The sequence below is a fragment of the Lynx rufus genome, unplaced genomic scaffold, assembly GCF_022079265.1.
Source record: "Lynx rufus isolate CCGP_SWC_20201006 ecotype Redwood Valley unplaced genomic scaffold, mLynRuf1.p SCAF_14, whole genome shotgun sequence".
Lineage (NCBI taxonomy): Eukaryota > Metazoa > Chordata > Mammalia > Carnivora > Felidae > Lynx > Lynx rufus.
Window position 1 is genome coordinate 38,983,086 of NW_025814828.1, and position 16,157 is coordinate 38,999,242.

Below are 16,157 nucleotides of genomic sequence, written 5' to 3' on the forward strand. Positions count from 1 at the left end.
GTTAGAGATGAACACAGAGGCCTGCCTCAAGTAACCTACAACCTTATGGGGAAACGGTGCAGATATGAGGCAGAGAGTAAGGGGCACTAACACAGAAAAGACAGTATGGAGAGCCCAGGTTGGAGTCTGGACAGTATGGAGAGCCCAGACCAATTTACAGAGTGGTCTGTAAATATTTTCAAACACATCAACAGATACTTGGAAAGGTAGGGGAGAAAATGAAGGGCCATCTTTTTTCAGGTTTCATTCATGGTTGGATTCTGAAAGTAGTTATCCCTACCTCTCCCTAAGTAGATAGCCCTATCCTTATTGGCCACTAATCATATGCCACGTTCTCCAATATTATTATGGAACTTCTATAGGGGAATCTCTTAGTCTCTATTTGAAGGCAGACATTTTTGTGCCCCCACTTTCCTAGTGTAGCATGCACAGAGCAGACACGGCAAATTTTCCAAAATGAACAAATTGAGCCAACTCTCAGAGCTCCCCACAGCAGGCTGCCTCATTGTATCAGATGAAAACATCACACGGATATGGCACACAGAAGTACAGCCAATATTCTACTTGATGTAGCAGATTTTCCCCTTTAATTCCACAGCAGTGGAAGGCTTGGCAAGGCCAAAAGAGAGAAAAGCTCAAGGACAAAACAGGTATTTATAAGCAAAATCACTTCATATTAAGAAAGGCTGGGGTGCCCACGTGGCGCAGTTAAGCATCAGGCTTAAAAAAAAATTTTTTTTAATGTTTGAGAGAGAGAGAGAGAGAGAGAGAGAACATAAGCAGGGGAAGGGGCAGAGAGAGAGGGAGACACAGAAGCCGAAGCAGGTTCCAGGCTCTGAGCTGTCAGGACAGAGCCCCACGACGTGAGGCTCGAACTCACGAACAAACGTTGGACTCTTGATCTCGGCTCGGGTCACGATCTCACGGTTCGTGAGATTGAGCCCGGCTACGGGCCCTGTGCTGACAGCATGGAGCCTGCTTGGGATTCTCTCCCTCCCTCTCTCTCTCTGACTCTCCCCTACCTGTGTGTGCGTGTGCGTGTGCACACACATTCTCTCTCTTGAAAGAAATACATAAACTTTCCAATCTGAAGCCCCCAATGCAGGCGGCTCTGCTGTTTTTCCAATTCCAACATAGGGTTCTATGAACAAAAGAATTAATACAGAAAGCTTTTCTGGGCAAAGGAGCCTCTGACGGAGTGTGATCGGGCTCAGAGAAACAAGTCAACTCATCTAGTGCTCAACACGATGCTACCAAAACCTGAAAGTCTTAGCACTTACGTCTCAGATTAGATCAGAGAGAAAATTCTCTTTCAGTTCCGATTTCATAGTGACACAGAGAATCAATGTTCTTCAAATAGTAAATTTACTTATTTAAAATAAGTAATTTAAAGTGATTTGTACCTCTTGGTGGAAGAAGGGGCCAAAATAATAATTAGGATTTTTAGAAATGAGAAAGGAGGTTCACTCAAGGTTAATAAAATGAATCAGGGACCCAACTACATGCTCCCTCAAAATAATTAGCTCTGCCTGGGCCGCCAGGATAAATAAATTAATTGAAAAAGCTTATATACAAGACATTTTTAGAACTACAGACATCAAAAAAAAAAAAAAAAGGAGAAAGAGCTTCAGACATGACTATTTCCTTAGAAGGGCCTTCCTTGAAACTGTTTATTATAACTACTATAGAAGCAAAGTAAGAATCGCAGAAAACCACCACCTAAAAATTGGTATTAAATCTGTTTAATATCTTTAATAATTCTATCACTTCTACAGCCTTCCACGAAAGGGCTTTACAGTTTTTTCCGTTTACTGCAAACGTATCTTTAAAAAGAAAAAAGCCAAGCTTGATGTTGAGGCTACGATACAGTTTTAATTACTGGCACTACACCACAAAGCAAAATGAGTACCATCTTACTTAAACGAAAGGAGGACGGCATTGCACTGGGGCATCTATCCGACACGTTGTTTTTTCTCGAGCGGTCTGCATCCAAGGCCGGTATTTTCTAGGCTAATTTAAAAACAAACGCAAATTTTCAAAAAATAAACGAAAGCCATGTTTTGCTCAGGAATACTACCGTACACATGCCATAGGGGTTGTTTTTTCACAGCCGATGCTGGAATGCCAAACATCAATGGCCAAACACTAAGTCTTGAGTCTGGCAGTGTGCACCCAGTTGTTTCTTGCTGCCCTGGACAATCTGATGGGGTCTCGTGTTGACAGACCACCTTGTGGCCACCGTTCTCTTCTTAAAGGTGACTCCGCTGTGCTAGAACATTCGTCTCCTTAGGATGCAAGGCCTAGCAAAAAGCCTCCCACAAATCCGCTGGATATCACAATGTTCTGTTTGATAAATTCTGTTGCCTGAAACAGAAGTTTAAACAAAAAAAGACTCTTAATTGTGCTACGACGTGGACGAACCTTGAAAACGCTGCGCTAAGTGCAACAGACGGAAAAGGCAAAACGTTGCGTGATTCCGCTTAACGTGAATACTGAAATTCATCATGACAGGAAGTAGGACAGAGGCTACCAAGGGCTGGGGAGAGGGGTTCATTGTGGCAATTATTGCTTAATGCTTAGAGTTTCTGTTTGGGACGATGAAAAAGTTCTACACGTGGACTGTGGTAATGTTTGCACAGTAGTGTGAACGTACGTAATGCTACTAGAATACATATACGTATATATATATTTCTTTAAGTAGGCTCCGTGCCGAGCGTGGAAACCAAAGCGGGACTTGAACTCGTGGCCTATATATATATATATATATATATATATATATATATAGGTATATTAAAACGGTCAATTTTATATTACGTATCTTTTGCCACAGTAAGAAAAAGAAAAAACATGACGCAAATTAAAAATTTAAAAAGCCACTCTTAACCACTGAATTTCGTGCCAAGTAACGTTTTCATGGCTGTTTTCCCCAATGCAATAAATATTTGGCAAAAACGCTTCTACACCTACTGCTGCGGGTGCCAACCACCACACAAGATGCCAGGACTGTCCATTACAATCTGAAGGAGCACAGAGTCCTGGCCAGACACAGTAAGCTTCTTGGCTACTGAGAAAATAGGTATATCAGCAGCAAAAATCTCACAGGGAACGAGAAGCTATAGGGCAGACATAAATGAATGCAAGTTATTAGCACAGATTTAATAAATGCCCACAGCAGGCACAAAGATTTTTATTAACAGTCCACTTAGCCAGCAAGGAAAAAGGTACAAGGATCAAAAAAATATCACCCTGATAAAATGTTTAACCCAAATAAAACCAGGAAAGAGCAATAGACAAAGCCAGACCGTGGGATATTCTGCCTAGATGCTTCAAAAATGTCAGTGTCATGAAGGACGGGGGGGGGGGGGCCGGGAACCCCCACAGATAAGGGGACCGTTGAAGACCAAAGGAGACTTCAGAGACACGACAACCAAATGCAATATGCAATTCTTGACTGGCGGAAAAATGTATAAAAGAGATTTTGTGGAAAAATTTTAACATGGACTGCATACTAGGAAATATTACTTCATCCTGTTAAATAGGGTAATTGTAGAAGAGAACATCTATCTCTTAGAAGATAAATGCTGAAGATTTGAGTGAAAAGTAATCATGTAGTAAATGATTATGCAAAAAAAAAGAAGTGTAAATCACACATACACACTGAGAGCTAAAGCAAATGTCGTAAAACGATTTGGTAAATAGGTGAAGGGTATGTGTCCTTCAACAAGGGGTATTTGAAAAGTCCTTCAACTCTTCAACTGCTCTGAAAGTTTTCAAGATAAAAAGTTGGAGGTATTAAGAGACCAGAACAAAAACAAAGGCAAGGAGTATTCAATTCAATTCTAAACAGACTAGAAGACGACAAAATACACATAAAAACATTAATAAAACTATTACTAAAATACACACACTTTCAAAACATCCCACCTCATGAAAAAAAAAAAACCAGGTAGTTTTAGTGGTACCACACCTTGCCTACACATGTACACACTTGTAAAACCGGAGGAAAACTTCTGGAAGAGTCATGTTATCAGTTTTTATATGCAGATCAAAGTAGGTAGGAGATGGGCAGGAAAAACTATGTTAACTACTACAAAAACAAAAACAAAAACAGATTGATTTTTTTTTTTTTTCCAGTCACCTCTACATCCAACGTGGGGCTGGAACTCATGACCCGGACGATCAAGAGTCACGTGCTCCTCCAACTGACCCAGCCAGGCGCCCTAATGATGACTGACTGAAACGGTGGCTTGATCCCAACAGTTTTACTTAACACTCCAGACATGACCAAAAACACCAACTTTTTAAAAGGCAATCAGCAGTCGCATTTTCTGCTAAGCGAAACCCATGAAGAAAAAAAAAAAAAAGGAGGCAAAAATGTACATCGTCTTACTTCTTCGATTATATTGTTGATTTCAGGTGCTGCCTTATTTGCTCGTTTCTTAATCTGTCTTTTCGCTTTGTTTACATCTTTTTCAACTCTCTTCCAGTCAATCTGCACATAGCCACTGTGACTGGCAATCTGCAAAAATATAATCAAAATGGTTAATTGTAAACCAACCAGGCTGTTGACAAATCTCTTACCCAGGAATATATGGACATTTAGATTTCAAGAAATCTATGAGGCTTATAGGTAAGATATCACAATTTACTCATTTAATAAACACTGAGTGCCTACCCTGTGCCAAGCATTGTAACTATAGCCAAGAAGAAGAGAGACATAAATAAGTCCCCACGCTCAAAGAGCTCTGGGTCCACAAGGGAAAAAAGATATTGAGCATAATTAATTATTTAGATGTGATGAACACTACGTTAAGAAACATATACTACATGATGGGAAAAGATTCCACAATCTTTTTATTGTGGAATAAACTATATTATAACTGTACTATAATTCTATCATAACTTTTAGAATTTGAGAATTAGCTAAAAAGACACAGAAACTATCTAAATTATACAGCTAATAAAACAGTACCTTTTAATTAAATAGATGTTTAGTTATATGGGATCAGAAGCCAATCAGTTATTAGGTCACTAAAGAAATCTAAAGTAGCTTGATAAAGGGTCTTTACTAACTCTAAGAATACTTTCTGGTAATCGCTTTTGAAAGCGGAATACAAAAGAAATATGCTCTATACAGGTTTCATGCCATAATTCCTTTTAATAAAACCATAGCTAAATGCATATTAACTATAAGAAAACCCCAAATGTGGTACTACGGAGACACTACAAATAATCTGAACCATAACATAGTGTGTAAGCTAGTACCATAAATTAGTCTCTTCAAATAATAAAATCAAAATATAAAGAATCACAAGAGCAGTAAACAATTAAGCCAGGTATACCATTATAAATCACTTCTATCAAGCTTATGCTTTCTTTGTAATCTTGAAAGGCATCACTTGACTTTGAACCATAAATAAAATATTTCAAATAACAAAAGTATGTGATTGTATATAAGTAGATTGCATGGGAATCTTAAGTTCCATTTTCACTGTGAATGACTCCATAGAAGAATTTCTTTATCTGCATTTCTTCCTGTATCGATTCACCTATTATCACTTCAAACTCCAGCCTCAGCAAAAGAGTGGTGATCAAATCAAATGGCAAGTGCGAGCTTTTCCTGGCAGCACCTGACACAGCAATTTGGGTCACAGGCAAGGAGGTGATGGTGAGCCTTAGGGACCCTCCCGTACATAGCAACTATAAACCCTGGTTAAAATACAAGCGCTCCAGAGTTAGCAAAAGCAAGCAGACCTCAAAGGGAGTTGAAACTTGCAGGAAAGCAACAATGTAAGGTCAGTTGCCCATTTTTCTGGTTTTATCCTGAGGGCAGGTTGCACGTGCAGGGTGGCTAAACCTTTAACAGAAAACATGCCACCTTTCCGGCCCAAAGAACCAGATGACAGAGTTTACGATAATAACAACTGCCAGAAATGAGAGCGCTAGATAAGGGGAGTCCCAAATTCGACGTGTACACTCTACCCAAGTCCCGAACCACACATTCATAAGGCAGAGCCGTGCAATCTGGCCAAGGCTAACAGGACTGAATGGAGATTTGAGCTGCTACCCACCTCAGGTGAAACAGTCTGCCATTTGAGTCCAACCAAGTCAACTTTCTGCCAAAAGCGAAATATCAATACTCTTCAGAGGAATAAAACAGAATCCAGAGTTTCCAGAGCATAACATTCCCAATACCCAGGATAAACTCCAAACTTTCTTCAAGTAGGATAAAATAAGAAAATATGGCCTAGTCTCAAAAGAAAATTAACAGATGCCAACCTTAAGATGAACCAGATACTTGAATTATCAGGACTTTAAACCAGCTATCAGAACGATGCTCAATGAGGTAAAGGAACCTGTGCTTGTAATCAATGAAAAGATAAGGAATCTCACCAGAGATACAGAAAATCTAAAAAGAGCCAAATGAAAATTCTAGAATTGGAAAATACAATATCTGAACTAAATTTATTGGCGAGGCTTGATGGAAAAGTAGATGACAAAACAAAGAGTCAGTGTACGTGAAGGTAGATCACTAGAAATTCCACAATTTGAAAGACCGAATAAGGAAATGAACAAATCCTAGGACATTATCAAAAAGCCTAATATGCACATAATCATGGTCATAATCTCTCCCTATCTCTCTCTGCCCCTCCCTGCTCTACTCTCTCTCTCTTCCCCCACTCAAAAGTAAATAAACATTTAAAAAATAAAGAAAAGGGGCGCCTGGGTGGCTCAGTCGGTTAAGCGTCCGACTTCAGCTCAGGTCACGATCTCACGGTCCGTGAGTTCGAGCCCCGCGTCGGGCTCTGGGCTGATGATGGCCCAGAGCCTGGAGCCTGCTTCCGATTCTGTGTCTCCCTCTCTCTCTGACCCTCCCCCGTTCATGCTCTGCCTCTCTCTGTCTCAAAAATAAATAAACATTAAAAAAGAAAAAATTTTAAAAAATAAAGAAAAGAAAAGAAAAGAAAAGAAAAGAAAAGAAAAGAATGGTCAAAACCTTCCCAAACATGGTTAAACACATAAATTTACAGATTCAGGCTCAGTGACCTCCAGGTAATGATCTAACACAATTATGAAATAACAATACTCAGATGATGCATGGGTTGGAGGGGGGGCACAGAGGAACATAAAGCAGGCAAGTGTGTGAGACTGGGGGGAGGGGAACGGTGGGCAAGGAAAGTTCAATAAATGATAAATTCTCATATTCCATAACAGGAAGCCACTAGTCAATACCTCAAACTGAAAGATCAAGAAATATTCAATTAACTTTGTTTAGGAAAGAGGAAATAAGTACCTTGAGCATCGGCTAAGAGTTCAAGGAGTTGCCTCAAGGGAGGGAAAAATGGGGAGGGTAGGTAGTGAGGGAGGTAGGGAATTACTCTAACCTATAACGAGTCTTGTACATGTATTTGACCCTTTCAATTAGGGGCACACAAACAACTACAAAAAAATAAAAACTAAGTTTAAAAGATCTGCATACCACTGTCTATTTTAAGATGGCACTGTGCCCTATGACCCAGCAATAGCACTGCTAGGAATCTACCCAAGGGATACAGGAGTACTGATGCATAGGGGCACTTGTACCCCAATGTTCATAGCAGCACTCTCAACAATAGCCAAATTATGGAAAGAGCCTAAATGTCCATCAACTGATGAATGGATAAAGAAATTGTGGTTCATATACACAACGGAATACTACGTGGCAATGAGAAAAAATGAAATCTGGCCTTTTGTAGCAACGTGGATGGAACTGGAGAGTGTGATGCTAAGTGAAATAAGCCATACAGAGAAAGACAGATACCATATGGTTTCACTCTTATGTGGATCCTGAGAAACTTAACAGGAACCCATGGGGGAGGGGAAGGAGAAAAAAAAAAAAAAAAAGGACGTTAGAGTGGGAGAGAGCCAAAGCATAAGAGACTCTTAAAAACTGAGAACAAACTGAGGGTTGACGGGGGGTGGGAGGGAGGGGCGGGTGGGTGATGGGTATTGAGGAGGGCACCTTTTGGGATGAGCACTGGGTGTTGTATGGAAACCAATTTGTCAATAAATTTCATATATATATAAAAAAAAAAAAGATGGCACTGTGATAAATAACTGGAGAACACTGAACATTGAGTTACTAGAAAAGCTTTAAGTTCTAAGTCAACAAATTTCTTTTTCTTAAGGTTTCTTTCTTTTTGAGAGAGAGCTTGTGTGTGCACGAGGGAGGGGTGGGGTGGGGTGCCGAGGATCTAAAGTGTGCTCCATGCTGAGAGCAGCCAGCCCGACGTGGGGCTCGAACTCACGAACCATGAGATCATGACCTGAGCCCAAGTCGGACACTCAACTGACTGAGCCACTCAGGTCCCCCTAAATATAAGTAAAGGTAATGAAAACATGGAAGCAGGCCTGAAGAACAATGGGCAATTAGGCTAAAAGCCATGTGTTACTCTGATTTCCTCTTTCAGTTTCTTCCTACTGAGCTTTCAAGGTGAGTCATATTTGTGGGAAAAGCTGGTTTGATGCAGACAGGTCCCACAGTCTTCCGCTTAGTGACTTCAAAGACTATGTAGATTAGGCACAGAGCCGTAGAAGGCAGCAACGGCAACATGTGAACCTGAAGGGAGTCTACTGAGGGGACTGAAACAGACTTCTGGAAAACTGACAGAGTGGACTGACATGTATTAATTCTCTTTATTCTGTGAACATTTTAGGAAAACTCTGCTTCGATTCGGTACCCTTCTCCCTTACACAGAAAAGACAACTGAGTTTTCAAAATAGCTGTCGAGTTAAATGTGTCTTGATTCTATATAAACACAAGTCAAAATCGGCTTAAGTACAATTGTCTTCTGTACCAAGGCTGGCATATTCATCCAAAGGCCTAAGTTTCGATATTAACCATATTCCTTTTTACCTCTTACCACAATAGGCAATTACTCCTAATAATGCCACTGATAGAAAGAAAATATATTTTTTTAAAGCTGTTTAGAAAAATAACATACACACACACACGTACATAGCTGTTTAGTAAACAACCCAAAATCTATGCTTAACACATACGAATTCAGTCCCTTTGCACTTCAGGCAATGACACTGGTTATTACATGATCAATGGCTTTGGTACTGAAGTCAGATGTTGGTTGCCGTGAACATCTATCATTTTAAAAATCTGGTACGACGGTCCTCTATATCTTTAAAATTATTGCTAACATTCATTCCCAGAGATTTTCAGTTTTGGGATTTACTATATTTGATCTTCAGGGAATGGTATTTTTGGAAAAATATATGCCAAACAGACATGAATGCCAGACAATATCCTGATAAACATCCTCTAACTGCAAAGCATTTTTAAACCTTATGCTTAGAGGAACATGAACAAAAACTACAATTTCAAATCCCCCTGCCTCAGAAATAGGATTACGGATGGTGTTTTAAACCCTATTTTCCACTTTCTAGATTATTACGGTTTCCCAGTTTTAAAAAACAAGATAGAAATTGCTAACAGCAATTTCCTCTGGGAAGGAAAATTGCATGGCTGGAAAATGGGGAAAAGAAAGAGACCTTCTGAATTTTATCTGTCTGATTTTTAAACACACGTTTAAAACGGTCAAGATGAGGTTATATTATGGATGAAATGTTTATTTTGCTTCAAGGGAAATCTGGGTACGTCATAAAAAAAAATGAGGCACCTCAAACTTTGATAGTTGTCTTTTTAACCGGGATCTCTCTTTAGCTGGGATCAAACCATGGTCACGGAATGCAGACGTATTTAAACTGGTGTTTTTCATGACAGATGTCAGCTTTCAAAACTCATTTTAGTTCTTCCATAAACTGATACCTAAAAGAAAAACCCCTCCACCCTCTATTAAAATGGACAGGAATGAAATGGCTGACCTTGACTTTCGCAGTCCCCGAGGGCTACATATGTAAGCAGAGGCAAAGACTGAGGCTTAGACATACCTGAAGAAGAAGAAAGCCACCGCCTACAGCGGTGGCTGCAAGCTTTCCGACCTTCTGGAACAAAAATCCCGCACACCTTGAATGAAAGAAATGACAAAGGATGAGAACAACCAGTGAGGTACTAAACTCTCTCCCTCTTCTCTTTTTCATTGCTTTCCTAATAAAATCTTAATGTCTTTCCATTTCTTTTGATCATATCCCTTACCGGCTCAGAACCCCTCAGTGTTTCCCTCGTTATATAGGCAAGTCAATAGCGCACAATCTAGCACGCCTGGCTGGCTCAGTCGGTAGAGCACGCGACCCCTGATCTCAGGGTCGTGAGTTCGAGCCCCACGTTGGGCCTAGAGCTTACTTAAAAAGAAAAAAGTGTACGATCTAAATTGTGATATGCTTCAAAATCAGGGATGGAGAGAAGAGGAGGGGAATTTAGAGGAAAAAAGACCGGCTACTGAAACAATGTTGAGTGCCCAAGGGCCTCATTGTGCTCTCCCTTCTATATTTGTAGAATTTGAAATTCCCCGTAAGAAAAGTGATTTTGTTTGCTTGTTTGTTATAATGCAGTCAAGACGTTCCATACACTTGGCCAACCCCCACTCTACCCAACCCTTCTGCGCCAATACCATTAGTTTCCAAACAGGTCATCACCATTGCTCAAGCTATTCATCTCCCTGCTTCTAGGGGTTTCTGCCTAGCTCTGCTCATCTAAAGCTTCTCCACCCTTTAAGGTCCCACTTAAGTTCCACCTTCAGGACTACAGTTAAGCCCATATTTCTCATAGCTGCTTAACTTTTTTTTAAATGCTTACTTATTTTTTAGAGAGAGAGAGAAAGAGAGACAGAGTGCGAGAAGGGGAGGAGCAGAGAGGGAGACACAGAATCCAAAGCAGGCGCCAGGCTCTGAGCTGCCAGCACAGAGCCCCATGTGGGGCGTGAACTCACAAACCATGACATCATGACCTGAGCCGAAGTCGGACGCTTAGCTGACTGAGCCACCCAGGCGCCCCTCTCATGGCTTCTTTACCTCCATCTATACCGATGTCTATCCATCTCTAGATTAAACCTATTTTGTCCCATCTATCCTGTAAGAATGTCAGTCCATACTTCTTTTCTGATTAATTCTCCCCTGTGGTGAGCTCATATTCCCTCAGTATTCCAGATCCATACTGTTGTAAAAGAAGCCCAGATTTCTAACTCTAGCCTTCTGAACTGGGTTGAAGAGTGCCCTCTCCCCCCAAGCCCGAATTCACGTCCTTCCCAGAATCTCAGAATGTGACCTTCTTTGGATTAAGGGTCACTGAGGATGTAATTCGTTAGGATGAGGCCACGCTGCAATACAGTGGGTCCAAAATCCAGTATGACTTGATCCGACATGTCACAGAGACACGCAGAGGGAACACAGCCATGTGATGGTGCAGCCAGAGATCGGAGTGCTACGTCTACAAGCCCAGGAATGCCGGGGGCGGCTGGCAACCAGCAACAGCTAGGAGAGAAGCTAGAAGATTTTTCCCTCTGAGCCTCCAAGAAGGAACCGACTCAGCTCACACCTCTCAGACTTCCAGCCTCCAGACCTGTGAAAGAATACATTTCTTGGATTTCTAAGCCACCTAGTCGCGGTACTTTGATACAATAGCTCTAGGAAACTAACATGCCGTCATAAATGGGCATTTTACATTTCCGGGGGCTTCTCTAGCACACAGAACCACATATTCGAAAGTCCCAAGGCAAAAATCCTCTCTCCAACCAAATCCACTGTTGCTAAGGTCCCCCATCTGTAAGCGACAGCGCCGTTCTCTAGGTTTCCCCCCTCGTGGTCATCTCAGACTCTGGCTTCTTCATCACCTTCGGGGGGCCAGCTGATTGCCATTTCTATATACTCTATCTCCAGATCATTTGACTGTCTTCTTTCCATTCTCAAGGACATCACTGCCTTGCTTCCAGACCACACTAAGGGTGGGCCCTCTGGCTAGTTTTCACACCTCCCATCTCTCCTAGCAGACACCCACCCTGGTATTTCTTCTCATCATCCAAAACCTCTACCTGCCTACACCTGCATGTAATCTCCTTAGCCTCCCAGGCCACGTCCTGAACTGGTCTGAATCGTGAACTGCTTAGATTAATGCTTATTAACCATTCCTCCTTCATGCATGCCACAATAGTACGGCAGTTCTACACCTTAAGAAGAATCGCAAAAATGTACTATGCTGGATCCAAAGTCATTGCAACAAACCACCTGTGTAATATTAGAGTCCTACGAAACAGCTCCTGGGCCAACACTGCCTATAATCCAGACATATGTATTACTATGAAGACCGTGTCCCTCAGTAGGGGAGTTAGCAACACAGGCTCTGATAAAGGAGCAGAGGAGGCAAGCAGCAGCCAAGTCACAACTGCGTCCCAGGGACCGTGTCCCAGAAGCACGTCTACCCTTTGCTAGATGGCATGAGCCGCTAAAATAAAGCTACTAACTCCCCCTGCTCTGTCTCTAGGATATCCAAGCAAACTTCTGCCAATTATGGGCTTCTCACGGAGTCTGGCCTACGAGGAGAAAGCACACAATGATGTGATAATTCTATCGCTCCATTATTTTTTAGTCTCCTTTAAGACGGGGCTTTAGGCCCATACTCACATGAACCAATCACCCAAGGGCACCACACGGTGAGCTTAGCTGAGCAGAGGACCAGACTCTCCATTATCAGGGGTCGAGGTCCAAACCATCTGCGGAGAATCAACTGAATAACCAGGGCCCTGACCAGGCATCTCTCCTCTAATTGCAGGTCTTTTCCTTAGCAGCATTAATAAGTACACATGAATAAATACTGCAACTCTGCACCATGGAATCTTCACCACGCAGGTTTCTACCATGAAACGGCATTTACAAGACGGCGTAAAGGAGTGAACCATTGTTCCAAGGTACATGTACATCACAAATCAAAAAAATGTAATACTTATCGAGTTTAAATAGGGAAATTTTTAATGTAAGATAAATTTAACTTAGAATCGAAGAAAACAATGATTACTCACAAACTAAGCATCCCCCGCCAACTACAAAAATTGTCTATGGTCGTGAACATTTTCAAAATAAAGGGTCATACTTGTTTGACCCTTGTCATCTGGCTAATCTTTTATTCCAAGACGAATAAACTTGATCTATAGTATCAATTATGTAAGCATGAAGTCTAGAACATTCACTGGGTAGTTAGGTTAATGCTTATTAACTGCTCCTCCTTAATGCATTCCACAATATTATTACTGAGTAAGCAATCAGTCCTGTAATTCCAGCAAAGACCAGGTTCAATTCCAACCCTTCTTCAAAGTATTATAATAATCCAAATTAGCCCAGTGAACATCCACAGAACCATCGGTATCTTAATCAATAATTTGCACTGGGAATTTTCCACGGCTCTCTACAGGGCTGACAGTCCTGGAGACCAGTCCCACTGCGGGAGTCCTCACAGGTTTTTCCAGTTGTTAGCCTTGAACAAGTCAAAATTATTTACATGTAATTAACCCTCCTATGTTTCTTCCTTTTTAGCCACTGTCACTGAATCCGATCTGCTACATCTGAGGAGGTGGGAAAGTACATAAAGGATCAAAGGGCGGGACAGGAGGGAACAGCGGCACAAGTGGTGGGCATGGGGGAGCAGATCACCAAAACCACACACTGAGGCTCCTGAGTGTGTCCATCACACCCATCACATCACAGAGAAAAGCCTCAAGGCAGTGCTCTTCCGGGATTAGCAGTGCAAAGCCACTGAACGTGCACAGTAACTGGCCTGTTTACAAAAGGGCAGCAGTGCGGCTGCCCACGAAACTTAATGAAAAAGATGTTGTTCTCACCAGCCAGTCACCCCACCCATTACAATCTGGGTGGCCACTGAGTACTTTTCAACCATAGGTCCGGAACTGTGGCCAAACACTCGATTCCACCAATGGTGTCTTCTTGCATAGTCAGTTAAATCCAACACTTCGTAAGACTCGTCATCGCTTTCATACTCTTCAAAATACAAAATGGAAAGAAAGAGATTTAGAGGCGACCAAAAGTCAGAAACGTCCCGTAGCTTTTTTTTTTTTTTTTTTTTTTTTTTTTTTAGCTGTTATAACTCACTGCCAGGTTTGGCCGGCAGCTAAAAATGCCCAGATGGAAACATTAGTTTGTTACATCCAATCCCTTTCCAAAGAGCCTGGCATCTCCTTTCCAAAGGCCCAGGGACCGGCCTAGGGGCCCGAACCGGAGCCACGTCGGAGTTACACAGAAGTGAGGGGTCGCCCCCCTCCCGCCCCCACCAATGGCAGTAAGGTCAAGTCAGAGTTTCACAGCATGAAGGGTCACCCCCAAATCTCAGTAGGGTCAGGACCAGAGCTAGATCCAGTTTCATCAGTGGGAGGAATGGTGGGGGGGTGGGGGGGTGGGGGGGTGGGGGGGTGGGGTGGGGGTGGGGTCCTCCCCTGGCCGGCCGAACCGGTTAGGGGCCCGGCAGGATGAAATCACTTCAGTCAAGGCCAAAGCAGCACGTTTGAAGATGGACATGAAGGACCAGAGGTGAAGGTAGGGCAGGAGGCGGGGCTGTGTTAGGGACAGGGGTCGCTCTCCGCTGTGAGGGGAGGGAGTCTAGTTCAACAGGGGTGCCTCCAAAAACCAGAGCCCCAGGAGCCCTGGGGCAGGGGCAAGAAGAGGCGCCCCCGGGAGCAAGGTCGAGAGCTGTGAGCCGCGTCTTAAGCTACTACTCCGGGCCCCGGCCGCTCACCTTGGGGAGGGGGGTTCCGGGTCGCCATGATACCGCCGGCGGCCAGCTCTGAAGGTGGTCCCCACCCGCCCGCCTGCCTCTCCCCACTACTTTAAGAGACGTTCTAGGCCCAGGTGAAAGTCTATGGTCCCTTTTTTCCTCCTCCCCCTCCGGGCGCGTTGTCCGGTCCCCGCCCCTCTTCTCAGTGCTGGGTCTTCCACGCAAGCGCAAGGCTCAGCGGTGGGTGGGTTGAGGGAGGGAGGCTAGCCGCCGCGCGAGGGCTTGTGGGAGTTGTAGTGCGTTGCCCGTCGCAACCCTGGCTTCCCACCCCACCCCCACCCCTCCTAGAATTTCAGTAACTGAATTCCGTGATCTTGTTTTAAAGAGCCCCAGGGCTGGAGGAGAGGCGGCCTCGCCGGACGGCGTAAAGCGCCGTCCAGCCTGGCGTTCTCAACACTGCACGAGAATGCGAGCGCCTGAGAAAAAAAAAAAAAGGTTTTTAAAAGGAGATAAGAGAAACCCTGTTTCAAACCCCACTTTTGTGAGGAGGCAAGGGCACATCAACAGATGGAAAATTTTTCTAACGTGCTGCTGCTGGGAACTGGAACCTGTTTATCCGCTCCCTGTCCACATGTTTCCTGCCAGGAACCCAAGGGAAGTAGAGGAAGGGCCTAGGGATTGACCCGACACGATATTCAAGAGGACATAGTTTTATAGCATCATTTTTATTACTTAAATCTGAGAGAGGAACGAGGTCAAGCTCTTCCCCCAGGAGCCCCACTGGATTCAGTAGAATGAAAAACCGTGTTGATTACCAAGCAGCTAACTCAGGTTCACATAAACCAGTCCCTAAACTTGTTTTGAATTTGCATTGCACCTGCTGTACAATTAAAAAAAAAAAAAAAAAAGCCCTCCTCTTATTTGCTTTAATGGGAAAGCAAGGAATTCTGGTATAGGTCGTGTAGGAGCCCGGGGCCGGCTGCCCCCAAATATACTGCAATGGCATATTGACTATTTTGAATTGAAGCTCCCCGGATAACAACGATGAAAGGCTGCTCAGACCCTCCACTGTCCCCCTGAAAACAGGAAACAAATCTCCCATGTGAAAACTACCTTCCCTGTACTGAGAACTAAAAAGACATCCTTATCACCAGAGATAGGAACTTTAAAACCGAGAAAGCTGTAGAAACAAACATTATTTTTTCCCCCCTAACCTACTAGCTCAGCCTGAATTCTGCTTAGAATTCGTTACTAACTAAAGCTCCCAAACATCTATTTTCCTTATCCTGTCAATTCCTCATGAAATTATTGTCTTTGTCTAAAATGTATCAAAACTGCCTACCTTGGTCATTTCTTGAGGGTCTCAATTTCATTATTGGACCTCTGTGCACACGTAATAAAACTGTTTGTTTGGGTTTTTTTTCCCCTCCTGTTCACCTGTCTCATAGGAATTTAATTCTTAAACCAGCTGGAAGCAGCCTAGGGGGAAAGA

General features: G+C 42.9%; 1 protein-coding gene and 1 non-coding gene across 2 annotated transcripts; one reads left to right on the top strand and one right to left on the bottom strand.

Annotated features, from left to right (window-relative positions):
- Positions 1-1,726: 1,726 nt before the first annotated feature.
- On the bottom strand, positions 1,727-14,833 carry FUNDC1 (FUN14 domain containing 1). The gene is made up of 5 exons (XM_047076104.1): positions 14,687-14,833; positions 13,779-13,935; positions 9,943-10,018; positions 4,391-4,519; positions 1,727-2,364 (listed from the first exon to the last, which is right to left on the bottom strand). The coding sequence occupies exons 1-5, from the start codon at positions 14,712-14,714 to the stop codon at positions 2,287-2,289; spliced, it is 468 nt and encodes a 155-aa protein (XP_046932060.1). The 5' UTR covers positions 14,715-14,833; the 3' UTR covers positions 1,727-2,286.
- Positions 10,212-10,284, top strand: TRNAR-CCU (transfer RNA arginine (anticodon CCU)). Its single transcript has one exon. It is a non-coding gene; the product is annotated as a tRNA-Arg (tRNA).
- Positions 14,834-16,157: the final 1,324 nt, after the last annotated feature.

Bases quoted from the DNA above. Each gene is read 5' to 3' on its own strand.
- FUNDC1 (XM_047076104.1), bottom strand. From the start codon at position 14,714: ATGGCGACCCGGAACCCCCCTCCCCAAG. The intron at 13,936-14,686 runs GTGAGCGGCCGG...TGTATTTTGAAG, and splicing joins CCGGAACCCCCCTCCCCAAG to AGTATGAAAGCGATGACGAG. The intron at 2,365-4,390 runs GTAAGACGATGT...CTTCTGTTTCAG, and splicing joins TCAACAATATAATCGAAGAA to GCAACAGAATTTATCAAACA.